The sequence below is a fragment of the Danio aesculapii genome, chromosome 1 (genome assembly GCF_903798145.1).
Source record: "Danio aesculapii chromosome 1, fDanAes4.1, whole genome shotgun sequence".
Taxonomy (NCBI): Eukaryota; Metazoa; Chordata; class Actinopteri; order Cypriniformes; family Danionidae; genus Danio; species Danio aesculapii.
Window position 1 is genome coordinate 39,119,501 of NC_079435.1, and position 21,165 is coordinate 39,140,665.

The 21,165-nt window shown below is 35.3% G+C and overlaps 1 protein-coding gene across 1 annotated transcript in view; it reads right to left on the reverse strand.

The window, feature by feature from the left end:
* Positions 1–14,675: 14,675 nt before the first annotated feature.
* Positions 14,676–21,165, reverse strand: part of pax5 (paired box 5) — an 85,794-nt gene continuing 79,304 nt past the window's right edge. The window contains exons 10-11 of the mRNA XM_056481414.1: positions 20,444–20,530; positions 14,676–15,031 (exon numbers count right to left, since the gene is read on the reverse strand). Of these exons, the coding sequence (XP_056337389.1) occupies positions 14,949–15,031; positions 20,444–20,530 (170 nt within the window). The 3' untranslated portion in view covers positions 14,676–14,948. The remainder of the gene's footprint in view (positions 15,032–20,443; positions 20,531–21,165) is intronic.

Sequence of the window (21,165 nt, forward strand, 5' to 3'; positions counted from 1 at the left end):
AGGGGGAAAGCCCCTCCTATTATTGATGATCTCTCCCATATTAGCAGAAACAGCCCTGAGTGAGAAGAAGTCGTCCACCATTAGAGTTTTCTCACTTGACCTGCTGAAGATAATGTCAGCAACCAAAGTAAGTGGCATTGTAAATGTGGAGTTTAGAAACCATGGTCTCCCTACCTTCTTCTGAGACACTCCTTTTTTTTAGTTATTCACAGAGATAACATTAATACAGTTTTGAATCTGCTGCTATGCTGAGGCATAGGTGTTTGCAGCCCGACCCTCTTGTGAAAAAAGCACAATCTCATTTAAATTTTAAGCGGCCATCACCAAAAGAGCACAATTTAGATCAAAGTCTAAAACAGGCAGTTTCTAAGAAATGAAAATTAAATTCACATACACACTCTAAGCACATCTGAGACTTATTTTACATCTTGTAAAAAGGGGCATAATAGTTTCCCCTCAAGGTGTCTTTATTACACGTTTCATGCACTTACTATTAATTACTATTAATTGTACATGTGAACATGCAACTATCCCTAAACCTAACCCTAGGTATCTTAAACATTCTCTAACCAAAAAATATATCTAATCATTTAATTTAACTTGTAAAAATAAAATAAATATCCAGTGTAGTTACACTGTATCAAAGCACCTAAAGTGAAACTGTAATTTCTGTTTCCTTCAATGCACGAAATGACTTTTATGAAAGAATGATCCAGTGTATCCAGAGTCACGGATACACACCTGAGGAGCTCTTGTGCTGTGAAGTGTGCATTCATCATCTTATCTGGCTGAGACTCACGGTTTTGCCTCATCTGGGAAAGCACCCAAGTGCCCAAATATCACAAGTGCCAGCCTGGCAATCTAGGTATTCGGGCAGTGACCCAAGACTGTGTTACTGGTTGTGTGTGCGAGACACGGAGGCCTGGCACCAGACCAAATCCCAGCTGGTGCTGAGTGTGTATCCAGCTGGGTCGAAGCTGTTTTTGGTGTGTGTGTGGTGTGTTGTTGTTGTAGCGCAGCTTGTGCTCCATTATCACCCCCTGTTCGGACATCCTGTGGACCAGGCCACCATGCCAAAAGAGAAACGTCGGTAAGCTCCATTCTTACAAAGTGGGGAGGTTGTGTTTATGTGGTAGATTTATAATTGTTCTTTTTTAAAGTTTTGCTTTAATTAGGTTTATAAAGTCTGTGTCGTATCCAGTTCTGCATAGCCTGTGTCTAATCATACAATTTTGATTGTTTCTTAATTATACAGTCACTTTATTATAAAAGATTACTGAAATGTGATTTGCTTGAGGATTTCTGTGAAATTGGCAAAAAGTTGTCCATAATGAATTTAATTTATTTAACTTTGTTTTGCTCATAGAGATCAAATTAATCAGAACACAATAATTAGTTTAATTAACATTTAAACATATATTATTATTAGCCCCCCTTTTTTTTAAAAAAAATATTTCCCAAATGATGTTTAACAGAGCAAGGAAATTTTTACAGTATGTCTGATAAAAAAGTTTTCTTCTGGAGAAAGTCTTATTTGTTTTATTTTGATTTTTTTTTTAAAAACCATTTTAAGCTCAAAATTATTAGCCCCTTTAAGCTAGATTTATTTTCGATAGTCTACAGAACAAACCATTGTTATACATTAATTTGCCTAATTATCATAATCTTCCTATAGTTAACCTAATTAACCTAGTTACGCTTTTAAATGTCAATATCTAGTAAAATATTTACTGTCATCATGGCAAAGATAAAATAAATCAGTTATTAGAAATAAGTTGTTAAAACTATTATGTTTAGAAATGTGTTGAAAAAAATCTTCTCTCCATTAAACAGAAGTTGGGCCAAAAAATAAACAGGGGGCCTAATAATTCAGGGGCACTAATAATTTTGACCTCAATTTTATATATATATTTCTGTTTCTATTTATATATATAATTTCTGACTGCGTTTTTCCTATGCCAGTTTCTGCAATGTATGATTTCACATATTTTTTGTTTATAAACTTATAGTTAAACATACCACATTTTGCTTGAAGAAACCCTCAAAAGAGGTATGTTATTTCAAATTTAAATATAACTGAATGAAGAGCATTATTTCACTCGTAATTTGACATTTTATTTTCACAATGGTTATTTAAAACTTACCTGCTAAAAGTAAAAGTATAGTAGTGGTAGTAATATTCAGTCACTGCCCACTTTATTAGGTACACCTGTCCAACTGCTCGTTAACGCAAACTTCTTATCAGCCAATAACATAACAGCAACTCAATGCATTTAGGCATGTAGACATGGACAAGACGATCTGCTGCAGTTCAATCTGAGCATCAAAATGGGGAAGAAAGGTGATTTAAGGCATGGTTGCTGGTGCCAGACGGGCTGGTCTGAGTATTTCAGAAACTGCTGATGTACTGGAATTTTCACGCACAACCATCTTTAGGCTTTATTGAGAATGGTCCGAAAAAGAGAAAATATCCAGTGAGCGGCAGTTCTGTGGGCGCAAATGCCTTGTTGATGTCAGAGTTCAGAGGAGAATGGCCAGTTTGGTTTCATCTGATTGAAAGGCAACAGTAACTCAAATAACCACTCGTTACAACTGAGGTATGCGGAAGAGCATCTCTGAATACACAACACGTCCAACTTTGAGGCAGATGGGTTACAGCAGCAGAAGACCACAGCGGGTGCCTCCTGTTGTAGCGCAGCTTGTGCTCCATTATCAGCCCCTGTTCAGACATCCTATGGACCAGGCCACCATGCCAAAAAAGAAACGGCAGTAAGCAGAAGACCACCTGGTGCCACTCCTGTCAGCTAAGAACAGGAAAACTGAGGCTACAATTTGAACAGGCTCACCAAAATTGGACAATAGAACATTAGAGAAATGTTGTCTGGTCTGATGAGTGTCGATTTCTGCTGCGACATTCGGACAGAATTTGGTGTCAACAACATAAAAGCATGGATCTATCCTGCCTGGTATCAACAGTTCAGGCTGATGGTGCTGGTGTAATGGTGTGGGCGATATTTTCTTGGCAAACTTTGGGCCCCATTAGTACCAATTGAGCATCGTGTCAATGCCACAGCCTACCTGAGTATTGTTGCTGACCATGTCCATCCCTTTATGACCACAGTGTACTCATCTTCTGATGGCTACTACCAGCAGGATAACGCACCATGTCATAAAGCGCAAAATATCTCAGACTGGTTTCTTGAACATGACAATGAGTTTACTGTACTCAAATGGCCTCCACAGTCACCAAATCTCAGTCCAATAGAGGACATTTAGGATGTGGTGGAACATGAGATTCTGCAGCAACTGTGTGATGCTATAATGTCAGTATAGACCAAAATCTCTGAGGAATATTTCCAGTTCCTTGTTGAATCTCTGCCACAAACGATTAAGGCAAAAGCAGGTGCAACCCGGTACTAGTAAGTTGTACCTAATAAAGTGGCCGGTGAGTGTATATGATAGTATAGTAAATATATATCATAAATGTGTAAATACAAATAATTATTAGTTATGTGTTACTTAAAATGATGTACTTTTTATATATAATAATATTCATTTTCCATAAGTGAAATTTACTTAAAAATGACTGTTTATTGTTAAAATACTCATGGTAATAGCATTGTAATGGAGATTCACTTCTCAATATATGTCCAGTTCCCTCTATGACATTAAATGCAATAACTATAGCAAGTCACACATGAAAAGAGTCAAGATTTTTTGATCAATATAAATACAAGCTGTGAACTTAAAAAATTACTTTTATTCTGATGAACCAATAAAATTATGGCCAATATTTACAAATAATTACTTCTTAGTTTCACATTACAACATACGTAAATTGATAATTCACAAACAACATTCACTCATATGCACATACACAGAGTAGCCTATGACCCTGTTTCGGGGATTAGGAGGAATGCCATACAATTGAATAACCCTAAACAACAGTAAAACAAACAAACACAAATCATGAGAACAAAATAATAATAACAATAATGATATAACAATATATTTCCATTTTTAAAAAAATCAATATCAAATCACATTTATTTTCCAGCTTGTGGACAGATTTGAATAAAATGAAGAAGTAAGCTAAGTTGTGAAGAACCAAACAGATTGAAATCAAGTGGCATGATATCTTTGGCAAATTTTGTTCCGCAGTAAATACATTCAAATATTAAGACAACACACAACACGCAGAGAAAAACACCAAGAGTTTGTTTTTTGTTTTTTCTTTTTTTACTACTAGAAAATTCAATAAAAAACATACACATTTCTCAAAGAAGCAGTTCATTCATGTTCTCATTGCAAATATCTGTTGCCTTTCTGTCATGTTGTTGCTGTTGTTGTTGTTGTTTTTTTTTCATTATTTGAACATTTTTGCAATGATCACCAGAAAATACTGTTAAACCGGGCATCTCTAACTTTGGTGGATGCTACAGATATGTTATTGGTCTGATTTTTTTGTCTTTCTTTTTTTTTTCGTTTTCCTTTGAATAGAACTGATTGTTATCAAATTCATCAAAACGTTCTTAAAATTTCTTTAATCTTTACTTCAAAAACTGAGTAAAAAATACTTATGAACCCCTTGGGAAAGAAACCATTAGCAAGTAATTACAGAAGGAGCTTCCGATTGTACACAGAAGGCCACAATAAGGTGATAACCAAGTCCTCTGTTTTTAAAAGTCTGCTTTTTTGTTTAAAATTGGGAAATCTTTAATGTTAATGTGGACATGCAGTTTTAGGATCAATACAACACAAGATAAATTCCTGAACCGTATTTTGATCATCAGTCAGATGTATTCGAAAATGATTTTTGAGAAGATACTGTTGCTAAAGCCCAAAGTATACTTATGTTTTCAGTCAATTGCAAAGCTTTTTAAAGTATAGATGAATGGTAAAATTGTCTCTGTATTCTTTTGAAACAGAGCTGTGTGTATCTTGTAATCCCTCACAAGCACTTGTCTATTGCTGTTTTTTCAGTATTTTTGTTCTTTCAGCATTGATACCTTGAATGGTCATTTGTTTTAACATTTAATCTCGAAAATGTACAGATGTCTATTTTCTCATTGTTATTATTATCTATGAATTTTGATATTAATAATATGTCATATTCTTAGTTTTTACCATGTAACCATACATGTTTTTTTCTTCTTTTGTTTGTTTGTTTGTTTGTTAAATCAAAAAATTGTTGGTGTCAGGAAAAACATTTACCAAAGAAATTGGCCTATTTTATTTTCTTAGTGTGTGTTTTAGTTTCTGAAAGTGAGAATTAATGCATTAAGGATTAAAAAACAGTTTTTTTCAACACAATCTCACGGCAATTTGTAACTTTTTGATTTAGTGGCTAATTCGTACGAATTCATACGATCTAATTCGTACAATTTAGTACGATTTGGTCATCCCCCAATGACGGTTGGGTTTAGGGGTGGGGTTAGGTTCCACGCCTCCTTTTTAAAATCGTACAATTTCGTACGACTGAACTCATACGAATTTGTACAAATTGGCCACTAAACTGACAAAACGTAAAATATTTACTTTTTCTCGTGAGATCAGGCTGTTTTTTTTTCGGTATTATACAGTTTTAAAAGATACTAATACTTTTTATTATTAGATATTAGTTCTTATTTACAAACCATTGGTACTTATTCATTAGATACTAGAACATGTTGATTAAATACTAGAATCCATTAGCTACTACTACTTAATTAGACAATAGCCATTTTTTTCTTTTCATTTTTACTACTAACAATCTTTCTACATGTCTTATCTTACTATTGAGCATGCTTTTTAACTCATTTTATGTGCTTTGTTCATCTTTTCATTTCAATTAAATAGTAGTATCCAAAAAAGTGTACTAGTATCTATTAAGTAACGAATAACAACTAGCATCTAATGATTAAGTACTAGTATCTACAAAAGTATGAGTAAACTGAAAAGTAAATATCCTAGATAAACATTGAAATAAACTCAATGTCAAAATGTGACATTTGTTGCGAGTGATAATAGAATAGTCATTATTGAAACAAGTAGCACTTAATAAATAAGTGGGTGCTAGTATTTAATAAATGAGTAATAATAGAATTAGTTAATAAGTTCTGTAGTACGCAGGTAATATTTAACAAAAAAGACACCTGTATCTTAAAATAAGCATCCGTTGCATGAAATTTGGTATCATGGTCCTTTATGAACATTTTGTTGACTATAAGTTACACTGCGAGGCAACACAGTGGCTCAGTGGTTAGCACTGTTGCCTCACAAAAAAAGGTCGCTGGTTCAAGTCCCAGCTGGGTCAGTTGGCATTTCTGTGTAGAGTATGCATGTTCTCCCTGTGTTCGCGTGGGTTTCCTCCGGGTGCTCCGGTTTCCCCCACAGTCCAAAGACATGTGCTATAGGTGAATTGAATAAGCTAAATTGGCAGTAGTGTATGAGTGTGTGTGAATGTGAGAGTGTTTCCCAGTACTGTGTTGCTGCTGGAAGGTAAAACACATGCTGGAATAGTTGGTGGTTCATTCCGCTGTGGTGACCCCTGATATATAAGGGACTAAGCCGAAGGAAAATAAATAAATGAATTAAGTTACACTGCAACTACATGCCAACTAATTCTCATTAGAGTATATAACATCTGCTGATACTGCTGAACCAACCGACATTGGACTGACAAAAAAACACAGCTGGAATGTAGTTGCAATGTAACTTATAATCAACAAAATGTGTTTAAGCGACTAACAAAATAAGGCGATACCAATGTTTATGATGCATTTTATATTTTGAGGGTTTAAAATGGCAAAACAATTGCCTGCTGTGTTTACACTGTATGTGCAATTACAAAAATTCAGGGGGAGTGTGGAACAATAAGTGCAAACGCACACATTAAAACTTAAGTATACTTTGGGCTTTACAACCACTTTGTAAGTCGTTTCCACAAGAAATGCATTTCATTCATGGTGCTCAGCTTCTGTTTTGGAAACATTTTAAAAATGCAGTCATTAGTAAAAGAAAGAGTTCAAATGCAAAAGTGTCTTAAAGTGCCATCTGAAATTACCAAAATTTACGTTCAGTTATTTTAGTTTAAAGGCTATGACAACCTATTCTTTACCATAAAAACTAAATAACTGAACCTAGACATAGAACCATGAGAAAAAAATTATCATTTTAAAAGAAATTTCAGACAACACTTATAGGCTTTTGCATTTGAACTCTTTATAGTATAGACAGCAAACTACTTTGTTTAAGATATAATTAATACCTGGTGTTTACGTATTTTGCCACATTTATTTTTGTAAATGAGATTGAATGGGGAGAACAATAAAGACTAATTAAATGAACCTCTCTGCCAGTGATCTAAAATCTCAATGTTTTATGATTTATTATAATCTAGGATTAAACTGAAATCATCAAAAAGTAACATGTATTGTAGGCGTGATAAATTGCTAAATAAATGAACCCCTTATAATTTGAGATGCTTTATGTAGATGCAATTAAAGTTGGGATATTTCCTTGCTGGCAAAATGAATTTATTTTTAATTACTCATAATCTTCTCAGAGAAAGTGGAGGATTTTCACAAAGGTGATCAACTTGTAGTCTTCCTAATCCTGATGGCACTGGAGGAAGGGGTTTGGGGGAGATCTGATGAGATTAAAAGTGCACCAGAGAGGCAAACGGGAGGAAAATGGGGGTGGGGATGGAAATAAGAAATTGAAATAAGAGGGGATGAGAAAAGAGAAAGGGCTTTTGAGTTTTGCTGGCGCAGCAGGTTTTGATCATGTCAATGAAGAGGTTTGGTATGCTCACGACCTGATGAAGGACAAAAGGACTGTATGTGTGTGTGTGTGTGTGTGTGTGTGTGTGTGTGTGTGTTTCATATGTATTTCTGGCCAATGGGAATAAACAAAGCCTCTATTTAAACAAAAATGGTTAGATAAATGACTAGGCTGTTTTTTTTTTCAGAGTTAATTTAACATTCATTCTCAGTGCTTAAAGGGATAATTCACCACAAATCACGCTCAGGTCCTTCCAAACCTGTGCATTTCTTTCTTTTGTGAAACACAAAAAGGCTGCCTATGTTTTTATTGTCTGCATAGTAGCTGCATTTACATACAGCATTGTATTTTGATTACAGTCTGTTTAAAGGTCAATTCGAAATGAAAATGCTCTATGTAAATGCATCAATTGGAATAAAAATGATATGGGGTCAATCTTTTCTAATCTGTTCAAAAGTGGCCGATGTTTAAATATATATTTTTAAGCGTTAGTTGTCATTCCAAACACCTGGGACCTTGTTTTCAGAACAATAACAAAAATATTTTCAGTGAAATCTGAGAACTCCCTCATCCTCCATAGACAGCAAAGTTCATTACTTGTTCAAAGTCCCGAAAAATACCAAAAAATGTATTTTTTGTATTGTCAAGATATAAGAATATTTTATGTGCACATAAAAAATTACTTTATTCAACAGTTTCATTATTTAGTATATGTTCTTTATTTCCCCAGTGTCAGTTTAGGGAGCAGTATGTATTACCTCAGATGTACATGTGCTTTGAATTTGCACGTAGGCATCGGGGTATACATAAATGCACAGTGTTCATGAATGCGTGCACTAAACTAACACTGAGGAGAAAAAACTGTTGAACAAAGCTGTTCATTTTGTTCTATGTGTGCACAAAAGTCTTCTCGTTGTTTGATTATTTTCAGATGGAACCACCAAACGTAGTCTTTTTTGACTATTTTTGTTTCTGGGCTCTGAGTCAGGAACCTTGCTGTCTATAGAGGATGAAGGAGCTCTCAGATTTCATCCAAAATATCTTCATTTCAAGAGTTCACACTTAGCTGATGATTGATAATTAAGCGTGTTTGGCATGCTGTCCCGGGAGAGATCCCTGAGCTCAGAAGATCCTCAAGTCCGGGGGTGAGAGGGGAGTTTGAGCTTGGGTAGGTCTCGAGAACTCCCCTGTTGGTTATGGCTAATGAGTTAAGATATCCATGTTATCTATGATGCCACTTTGTACTAGTCAATTTACCCATGTTGCAGGAAACTGGGGAACCCGGGAAAACCCACGCAAGCACGGGGAGAACATGTAGACTCTGCACAGAAACGCAGACTGGCCCGGTAGGAACTCGAACCAGTGACATTCTTGCTGTGAGACAACAGTGCTACCCACTGGGCTGCCGGGCCGCCCTATTTGGAAAAGGGGAGAAGTAGGGGAGGAAGGGGGATTCTTCAAGACAAAGATGACTGAGGTGAGAAGCTCTGGTTATTTATAGTGGTGGGCAAAGCGAGGCTTCGTGAAACACTGAAACAGTTGAAGCAAATGTGTCGAAGCTTCGAAACGTTTCGAAACCCACTCTACAGTGATACGCCTAGTGGTCATTTTTTGTATTGCACTGGAACAGCTTCAGCGTAGAACAGTTGAGCAAAGTGAGGTATGAAACCCCACTTTGTAAAATCAAATCCTCATGTCAAATAGTGGAGTGGTTAGGGTTCCTGACTACCATGCGGGGATTGTTGGTTCGAATCCAAGCTGATACAGTTATTTTGAAATGCTTTAATATCAGTTTGAGATGCTTTGTTCATGTATTGTTCTGTTTCAACATTGGTCTGACATCCGAATAAACACTTTGTGAATAAATATGGCTTGTTTTGGTCATAAAACAGGGCTGTTGATAGATCAGATACAGTTGTGGACAGAAGTTAACAAGAATTATTTATATTATTCATTAAATTTCCCATTTATTGTATTTTATTAATGTCTACCACAACTCTAAACCCAACCCAACATAAATCCGTCACTGTACTGTAAAAATGTTAATTATTGTTTTACATTTACAAAAATTATGCTAAATTGATGGTGTATCTGCAGCTGTATCATATCTAGACTACACCATAACAGTAACATGATTAAAATACATAAAATCACGATTTTGGAGTATTTGTACAAGTCGGGATTCGAACCCAAAAGTCATATGAAGTCTGTAACAACATCCACACGCACGGTCCACTAGGCCATACGCGACTAAAGCATAAGTCTCCAAGTCTCGATTCTCCAAGTCTCGAAACGCTTCTGAACTGATCGATGCTTTGAATCGCTTTAGTCACGTGACCAGGTGTTTCGAAACAGTTTAGTCATGTGACCTGGGTGTTTCGGATCATGCTTCGGTACAGTGTTTCGAAACACTTGCGCTTCGGGATCTCGACACTGTGTCGAAACGTCAGTTTCACGTCAGCCATCCCTAGTTATTTATAGTGACTTAGGAATCATCTGATTGGTGCATCGTGTATTAGCTAATGCGGGACTAGCCGTGATCAATCATAAGCATGTGATCCTCTCGAAATTAGTTTATAAATAAACCGCACTTGTGTTCAGAATATGAATGATGGTCTTGGGTATTTGGAGTGACAGGAAGGTGAGAATTTGATGACAGAATTAAAAATTTTGAGCTGACTAAACTTTTATTTATTTTTCACGTTTATCATAGGACAGTAGCTGGACAGGTGGGGAGGTGGCCTCAAACTCGAGACACCCGAAATGCAATGGTGGTGTATGTCCCCATGAGGTTACCAGGGTCAACTACATGTAAATGCTTGATTTGTTTGAAAATGGAAGCTGCTTTTTTTCATGGATGAGACAGAAGGAGTTTAATGTAATATAGACTGTAAATCTGCAGATCCCTTTTAGCTCATTGTCTGGGTGGTACAGGACAGTGCTGTGCCACAGGTGCTTGCTTCAGACTCAGAGCTCTTTTTGGGAATGAAATTGGCCTCAAGAAACGTCACTGTAAAAGTGGCTAATGAAATCATTGTGTTCCAGTGTTGTTTTGGATTCATTACATGGGAATGAAAGGAGAGTGAGCAAATGATGAAGAACTGATGAACTTTTCCTTTAAGAGAGGGAAATTAATGTTACCATCAGGAGTCAATTGTACCCTATGCTTTTGAAATTAAAGAAAACAAATATATATAAGAATGCTTTTTGGATCTCGAGGTAAGTTTACACGACAATGATGTACTAAAAATAGAAAAAGTTTTGCATACAGATGTTTTTTTAAAATGAGCCTCGTTTATTTTGATCTAAAATAATGACTAAAATGCTTTATGAGTTTATTTCATCTTTTTTTCTTATAAGGACAAGTCATCAAAAACAGATTTTTATTTTGAATAACAGCCTGGCCAGTAGTTGGCGATGTCACTTTGTAAAGAAACACTATGGCTGCGTCCGAAATCACATACTTCCATACTATATAGTACACTAAAAACTGTGTGCTGGTTTGTCCGAATTCATAGAATTCGAAAAACAGTATGTGAGAAGTACCTGGATGACCTACTACTTCCGACGAGATTCTAAAGTGAGCATCTGACAGACGATACACTATCTCATAATACTTTGTGGGAGAATTCATGAATGGGAGTGAAGTGACGCAACTGATGTGAGTGAGTCACATGATGATAACAAAATGGCGAATGTAGTACGTTCGAGTTCAACTCATACTGCTCACATTAATACTGTATAGAACGTACTTTTCTAACTGTCGAGTGTTGTTAAAATGCAGTACCTACTGAGTAGTAGGTGATTTCGGACACAGCCTATGTGCCTGACCACATAGGCCCAATCCCAATTCTATTATTGTACCCCTACCCCTTCTCCTTCCCCTTGGCCCATGTCAAGGGGAAAGGCCACAAATTTTACCCCTAAGAAAAGGGACACCACTACCGCACCTGCACACGTCATCATATGTCATCGTGAGCTCTTGCTTCATTAGAGATTGACAATCGCGACTTCTGTAGTCATTCCAGTAGCTTTATTTATTTTTATTTTTTGGTATTTATCTTCAGGACATCACTGAAGGCATATATCATGTTATCGTGACAATATAATGTGGCAATAAGATCATAACTGTACCGCGCATTTACACAGTGGCCAAATTCATCATGTAAACACAAGAAGACAACATTAGCGTTATACCAGACACTGTAAATAGGTCATTACCAGTCACTAGACTTTTCTGACAGGGTATTCGAGTGTCATCGAGTGACAGAATGTTGTGGGACCTCTTTACAGAAGTTATTATTAGGGATTACAGAAATTTAGCGTTTTTTATTTTAACGTTTTATTTTTAAAGCATGACGGTAAAACACTAACGTGATTATAAATGTATTAAATCATGTTTGTTTGTTGTAAAAATTCATAATAACGACAAAAAATACTCATTTCTGCATCTCCTGACTTCCGGGTGCAGCCATGCTGCTGTTGTGGCTGGTGTATTCTGGTAAATTTTCTTACCCCTTGGTTTCGAGTGTGGTCCTGAAAAATATCTCTTTCGAGGGGTATCTAGCCCTTCCCCTTAGCCCTACACCTTCACCTTACTGTAGGGCTAAGGGGAAGGGCTAGATACCCCTCCAAAGAGAGATTTTTCAGCTTACCTTTTCAGGGCTAAGGGTTAAAATTGGGATTGGACCATACTGTCCTGTAGTCCACCATTTTGTTTTGGTTATCAAGAACTTGCACATGATGTAAAAAAATTCACACATTTGTCTTTTTGTAGTCTACAAAAAGATGATGAATGTATCATTTTCAAAAAATATAGAAAATGTAAATTTTCAGGCTCCCAAAACACTGTTCAAAACACACAAAACTTTTCATTTTTAATTTTAGTCATGTAAACATCCTCTCATATTATGTAAAATCATTAACTCTGAATCTGTTTCTATGGTGAAGGTAAGGATTAATATGATAAAAAGACGTTTTATTTAATGAATAACTATGTATAACTGTTGAATTGTAAATCAAAATACATATTTTTTTGCCTCAAGTTTGTTTGCTGGGTCTTAATTAGTTTGTAAAATTATCGTGTAAAAAAATATGTGGGCAGCGGCATTTGTTTGTTGATTGGTCGGTCAAGCTTTGATCTCATTACGTCATGCAGACAGTTTCTGAATTTAGTGACGCGTGGTCATTCTGGATGACTCGGTAGAAAAATAAAGGCACTGTCCTTGATTTCAGCTGGTGTACTTCAGGTTCATAATGCCTCTGACTAAAAGTTTAAAAGGTCAATGTTCACCAGTAGTCCTTAGTGGTGAACGGCATCAAGGGTTTCTTTAGAGTTGCATAACGTGCAACTTATGGTCTACAAACAAACGTAATCCTATAACTACTTTACAGTCCAGAGCAACAACATAAAAACTATCAACTTCTATATATATATGTGTGTATATATATATATTCATAGGTTTGTCATTTTTTTTTTCTTATTTCACATCAAAGTTTTGGTGCTTGTGACTCACTACTAAAACTACAGTGTTCTCCTTTTTCAAAAGCTACTCAGCAATGCACAGTGTATTGAAAAGAAAGAAAAGAAAAAACAAGGAAATCAAAAACTGGGAACACTCATCACAGACAATAGCTAAATAAAGCACACATTTGTCTTTTCTCGTCTACTAGAATCTAAAATTAGATATCAATATATCAGTCAATAATGATATCAAAAGCTCTTGTCATTGTAAATGATAGATGTACAGGATATCTCAGACAGACGAATAGGAAGGATGTACAGCGTGATGTTGCTACATAGAGAGTTTGGTAAGGCCTCCACCTTGGTCTCATGCATTGTCTTGGCGCAGTATGAATGAATGGAATACTTAAAAAACAAAATAAAAACACTCGGAGAGAACGAAAATATCACTTCCGGATAACAGATTTATCACTTTGTGCTTTTACGAGTGTCTATTTTCACTACTGAAGAGTTTCTTTGGGGAGGCTAAAGAGATTTTTTAAAGGGACGGACAGTATGATGTTACTTCCTGTTGGGGAAGTTAGCATCGCTAACCATTCTTCCCTTCTAAAACAGAAGTTTGCCAGCCATTCAATGCCAGCAAGCTCTTAGAGTTGGAACTGATTTGCGTTTGGAATGAATCATTAGGGATTGAAAAGAAAACGGCTATGAATTCCACAGCAACATCTTTAGCTAGCAGTAGCATTGTAGCATTAGTCTGCAGTAAACTTTGACACACAATTATATATATTACTCTCCATCATAAATAGCTATAAATCTTACTAATGTACAGCTGAATAAGAGTATTCTGTACATACGTAAATAGTATTTATCTACACAGAGGAAGGAGAGAAGTCTTTAAAATACAGATGCTTTCATTCATGACGACAACATGCTGCTAATGTCCAACATATTACACAAAACAATCCCACTTTTAGCTGTAGCTAATGCTAAAATGCCCTTATTTTCAAGTCCATAAATGGTTTTAGATTAAAACTGAGGGCTGTGCTTACACATTTTAGCATCTTTCGGTTAATATCTCTCCTGACTCGACCATAACAGTTTCAAATGGAAGCATCCCATGATCAATAGTAAAATGGGTCTGTCCTTCACGCTGGCTAATTTTATGGTGAATAATGCCAATATTCCGACCTGAGTTATCTGTCTGACTCTTTTGAATCTCTCTTCACTTTAGGTTCTCTCAAAACAATTGATGATTTTAGCACGATGCCACATTCAAACTGATGAAATGAACTCAAACTGTGTAAGTCATCTCAAGCTGCCACTAGTAGATTGTCTGGTACCAACTCCCAACACCTGATCATCTCTATTAGAACAGACTGCATAGAGATGCAAAGACGATAGGATAAGCAAGGCTTTAATGACAGAAGATAAATCAAAGCATTAACAATTTTAGTGTGAGCTGAGACCACAGGGAAACAGGTGAATGGGGGTTTGCTTTCCACTAATGAACAGAAATTAGACACATCAGATGAAGCTACTGATTGGACCATTGATTGTAATTGGCAGGAAAACATTGTCACCTCTTCTTTCTTTCAGCTTTTTTCCCCTTATTTTCTTCCATACGCAGGCAGTCTTGTGTGGGTGCTATCAAACCCTTCTCTTTGTTCCTCTTTGTTTATTTTGTGTCTCCCGCTCCTTGACGTCTCTGTCTGGCTGGTCAGTGACGGTCGTAAGCACTGGCAGTTGCGGTCGCAGCCGTTCCTGCTCCTCGTGTGGCTGCGCTATAGTAGTATGGAGATCCTAGTGTAAAAAGAAAAAAAAAAAAGTCAGTCATCAGAATTATAAGCTAGTAGTAACAGTGTCATCCCTACTATTTGGTGCCATTTGTGTCCCCAAGGCATTATATGGCACAGAATATTTAAAAATGCATTTTTTAAAATTCCTTAAAGCTTGTCAGATAGATTATCCCATTTCCACAATAGGACACAATGATAGATGCTCAAAATTTCAGTGCAAGTAGCTAAATTGCCATGTCCCAGGTCATGTACGCTTACGTTCAGTTATAGATATAACTTTTTATACTTAACTTATATTATAGCTAATAAATACTAGATTTTTTAATTGATTTTGAATTGTCATATATATATATATATACACATCTCACCAAATACATTTTTTAAAAATAATTCAAATATATTGATCAGATCCTTAAATAAATGTGTGTCCCTGAAATGAATGTCCCCCTGTTACTTTAACTGCAATCCCCATAAAATGACCCCTGATTGCTCCTCTAGTCACATGATTCTCACCAATTCTCATAATTATGGAGAGAAACTGTCTACAAGAAGTAGAGTTAGTCTCACTCTTTTATCTTCTTTTATTTTTAACATTTCAGAGTAGTTTACTGTTGTGGTAAAGCATAGCATGTCCACCCTGTTACCCACCCTGAAACACTTTTTTTTGTTTTGTAATTTTGAGAAATACAGTTAATAAACACGTTAGCTCAAGTTAGAACAAGAAAGTTAGAAACACGTTAGAACAAGTTAGCTCATTGTTCACCATATATAAATACATATATTAATTTTTTTTGGCTCTATACACCAACACAATGAAATGAAACAAGATGTGCTTTAACTACAGACTGTCAGCTTTAATTTGGGGGTATTTACATCCAAATCAGATGAACGGTGTAAGAATTACAACAGTTTTCATATGTGCCTCCCACTTGTTAAGGGTCCAAAAGTAATTGGACAATTGGCTTCTAAGCCAAGGCCCAGGTGTGTGTTATACCCTTAATGTCTCAATTACAATGAGCAGATAAAAGGATCCAGAGTTCATTTCAAGTGTGCTATTTGCATTTGAAGTCTGTTACTGTCAACTCTCAAAATGAGATCCAAAAAGCTATCACTATCAGTCAAGCAAGCCATTATTAGGCTAAAAAAATAAAACAAACCCATCAAAGAGATAGCAAAAACATTAGGAGTATAAATAAAACAGAATCAGAATTCCAGAACTTCTAAAATGGCCATAGCGGTCATTTTGGCTGTTCATGTACAGAATTATTTTTTTTGTTTCTTCATATTTATATATTAGAATCAGATTAGTTTAGATTTCAGAATTAAGCTTTGAATGTCTGTTGTCATATTTTATGACGTCAGTACCCTAGAAATGCAATTTTTGCAATAAAGCCTATAATTGTGCACTAGTCAGCCACTAGTTTCTTGCTTTTTACGGCAAGCAAGAGAGCAAAGTTTTTTCACTACAATGAAAATGTTGTTTTGAGATACATGTCTGAGGTAAAGTCTTGTTTATTTTATCAGCAAGCTATGCTTAGGCTCTTTTTTTTTGCTAGGCATCAGAGTCACACATTTTCAAAGGCACTGTAAAAAGTAGCGACAATGAAATGCATGTAGGCATTTTGGCCATTCATTCATTCATTCATTCATTCATTCATTCATTCATTTATTTTCTTTTTGGCTCAGTCGCTTTATTAATTAGGGGTTTCCACTGCAGAATGAACCGCCAACTTATCCAGCATATGTTTTACGCAGCGGATGTCCTTCCAGCTGCAACCCAGTACTGGGAAACATCCATACACACTCATTCGCACCCACACATACACTATGGCCAATTTAGTTTATTCAATTCACCTATATCACATGTCTTTGGACTGTGGGAGAAACCGGAGAACAATGATGCAGCACCCTTCGAATGCCTCCTAAATGAGACTAGTAAGTCCAAAGTCGATCTCAGGTCACATTAATAAGCGTGGTTTGGCCACATGATGTGCAGTAACATAGAAAACATGGTTTTAACTATGCAACCATTAGTCCATCTACTCGTAATTTCAAATGTAGGAACTTTGTACAAAGTGCACCAATAACAATAAAAGCAAAAAACATGGCTGCTATCAGCCAATGAATTTTGAGCATCAAAAATTAAAAAGACATTGGCCATGGGAGGTGCAGCCATGCTAAAGACCATTTTGAGGAATGTAAACAATAACAATGACCCTAATATGTTTTCTATATTACATTTTTAATTTCCACAGTTTCCAAGAATCCAGAATTCCATAGTTTCCAGAGAATTAACTCAACCTAAATAAAACAGTCAATAACTGTCAATTTAAAAAATGTTAAACCTACTATAACAGGGTCAATTACAAAAAGCAACACAAATACAGGTCAGCACATGCATTGTGATGCATAAGAATTATGCATGTTTTAATGTAAAAGGCTCTTTTGCGAAGTCTTGGAGCTATTGCCTTTTCAATCGGGCTACCAAAATCTATCAACAGTGTGCCTGGCGGGCTATCTAGATTCCCCACTGGGCACGGTGTAGATAGATTAAATGACATTTTTGATCAATTTAATGTGGTCCATACTGAATATCTTTTGAACCAAAGTATATTGTGTCATCTTACATAACTAAATTGTGCGGTATTACATTTATTTATATTTACTCCCTGCAGGTAAACTAAAATGAAACTAAAATATTTCTGATCAGATTAAAATAAAAACTAAAAAAGCAATGCATAATCTAAAAAGATCCATGTGATTACAGGATCCTGGATGTATACAGGCTAGGGTACTTTGATTTATCAGTCTACCACAATCATGTCACCCTTCCTCTTATATGAAATGACAACATTATCATCAGCTCAGTTTCCACCTGGAAAAGACCATTTATCCTCTATAAGGCACATAATCCATCCTGATCAGTCTGTTTTGGCATTAAGTGCTGATGGACCATCAATGATGAAATGTCTTCAGTATCATAGTTAGTTTGAGCAGGGATTATTTTTCTTCATTAACTTTAGACAGCAGGCATGAGTGTGGGGTATAACATACTGGAAGGACAGATGCGCTACTTAGTCTTTGTTGCTGGAGTAAAAAGAGGAAAATTGTGAGAAATATGGTGGATGTGTGCATTTGTCTTCACTGGAAGAGGACTAGGTGAGTGTGATTAAGTAGCTTTTATGTTCCTGTAAAAACATTTGAAAGTGTGAAGTATATCAAAATGTCATGCACTCTTCAAAATAAAGGTTCTTTATTGGCATTAATAGCTCCATAAAAAGCTTATACCATCATTAAAAACAGCCTTTCTGTTTTCTCTGTAAGATGTGTTTGTCTCGTAAAATGAAAGTAAAATACAGAAATGACATTAAGTTATGTCCTAAAAAATGTCATTTTATTTAATGGTCAGAATCAATGACTAATAGTAGATACTGCAGCAACTACTAATGATGGTCATGTATGAAAAGAAAGAAAGAAGATTTAGTTAATTCAGAAAAATTCAGAAAACCTGTTCAGGCCAGAAGCAGGTTATTATATTATATTATATTTTTAATAATATTTTCTATCAGACAGGGTCTATCTAACATTGACTGAACTGATGTAAACATTCACTGTTGTTATGTACATAACTTCAGTCTGTTCAACATTTTCATATAATAACATTTAAATTATATATATATATATATATATATATATATATATATATATATATATATATATATATATATATATATATATATATATATATATATATATATATATATGTATGTGTGTGTGTGTAAAATTTAGCTGTTGTCTGTAATTGATATTACAAAATACTATTTCTGAAAATATCTCACAATGATTTATGCTACATTATCAGGTAGAGCAATTAGTTTAAAATAAAAGTTTGTTTAACAATGGAAACTGTTTAAGATTAAAATTTGATTCACACATAAATCTTTATTAGTGAACAGTTTTTACTTATTTTTATTTTAAGTATTGATAATTGACTCCTCATAAACGATAAAAAAAGTTTTTTTTCTCTTATGCATAGATTAGTACACTGTAAAAAGTGCTATTAACTATTTTACATTTTGTCAGTTTAGTAGCTAATTCGTACGAATTCATTCAAGTTCGAAAATATACGATTTTAAAAAGGAGGCATGGCACCCAACCCTGCCCCTAAACCCAACCGTCACTGGGGAATAAGCTAATCATACTAAATTGTACAAATGAGATCATACGAATTCATACGAATTAGCCACTAAATCAAAACGTTACGCATTGCTGTAAGATAGCACTGGTTTCACACAATTCCTTCATGTTGTTCAAACACAAATCCCTTTAATTAACTTAATCGTTTTTAAAATATAATCAACTTTATTATTTTCTGGATTTTTTATAATGCTAAACGCTAAATAATTTTGCTAAATGCAGCAAATGGATTTCAAATCTAAAACATTTTCCACCATCTACTGCATTTTATATCATAAAAGGATCTGCTTATGCTGTATAGTGGAAACTGCATTTGGTTGGTAATCCCCTCTAATTATAGGGTAAAAGCAAATACATATATTTGATCTATTGATTTTTATATTATGTCTATATTGCCTAGCCCTATTAGACACTCTACTATGTCATATATCACTTCACACAAACACTGTCAAACTTCTGTCAGATCAGGGTCTCTGTCTTGACACCACAGAACCATAAAATCCCCACGGTATTCCTTCCCCGTTGGGAACCCTAAGGTCAGTGCTGTAGCTCTTTCTTACACTCATATAACACATATATTTTTAAGTCAGTGGCCCTTCACCTTGCTTTTGACTGATGTGTCAGAATGAGGTTTTGCTGATCCGGGAGGTTCTTCTAAACCACTCATTCTGTGCACCACACATACAGTACAAACTAACAATGTTTCTTCAAACCACCCAAATATGAAATATGTGTTTCAGCCGACATTTTTGTAAACCGCAAATGTACAGTACAACATACTGCAATTTCTAGTAATAAGTACAGTGTTGTAAAGCTCTTGTGTTTGAGTCTGAGTGAAGCACAGTTCCACAAAAGAAAAAAACTGCATGTAAAATCAAGGTAAAACTATGTTATCGCAGTGCCCTTTTCTCTTATGTTTGCTTTTAAAAACAGTATTGAGGGTTTAGGGAAGGGTTTAGGTCAGTGGTTCGCTAGGTGATCTGTACAACAAGCGCCACCTTCTCATGGATGTGTACAAGAAGAATGTTTATCTGAAACATACAACAAAATATACTCTGAGTAAGACATTTCAGATTTGCAAAAATCTACACAGCGCCCTCTAGTGCATTTGTCATCTAAAATGTGAACCATATGTACCCGGAGCAAAGTTTTTTACATTTTTGCAATAAGTTGGCTAAGACACATATTTCATTCTTCCATCTAATGGCTGTTTTAATACCTGTGGGTTGTGGAGTTTGACCAGGGAATAGTCCCGATGACGCTGCTCTCTCTGAGCCTAGTAAAGAACCGTACTCCTGCTGGAACACTGGCAAAACAGAACACACACATGAAACAATGAAAATCAGGTAATGTAAAATTCACAGAAGATAGCAATAATATTTTCGGTAACAATGTAGCTTTGGTCACAATTCACAGTATTAACTAAGACTTTTGGCCTAATAAACTACTAATTAGCTGTTTATTAATAGTTAGTAAGGTCATAAGTTGGGTTTAGGTTTTGGGTAAGAAAAGGGATGCAGCATAAGATCGAACTTAACTACAAATGAACAGTTAATAAGGCAGGTAATCAGTAGGGCCGGACTAAATCTGTGGACTTTTTTTGCTATTTCTGTGCAGAATTTTGTATAAAATCTGCGGATTTATGCCAAATGATTTTGGGAGTATGGCAACTAAAAACTGAAATATGAAATAAACAAATAACACCTTTTTAACTTTTATATAATGTTTCCAATGCAAATTCAATTAGATCCACTTGGTGACCCCTGATTAATAAAGGGACTATGCCAAATGAATGAATATGAAAATGAATGAATAAATATTTGGTAAACAAAGCAAGTCTCTTATTTAATATATCTACTAAAAGACAGAAAATTTTATCTCACAAACTGTATTGTAAATAAATCATCTAAATTCATCAGATGGGATAAATATCTGCAGATT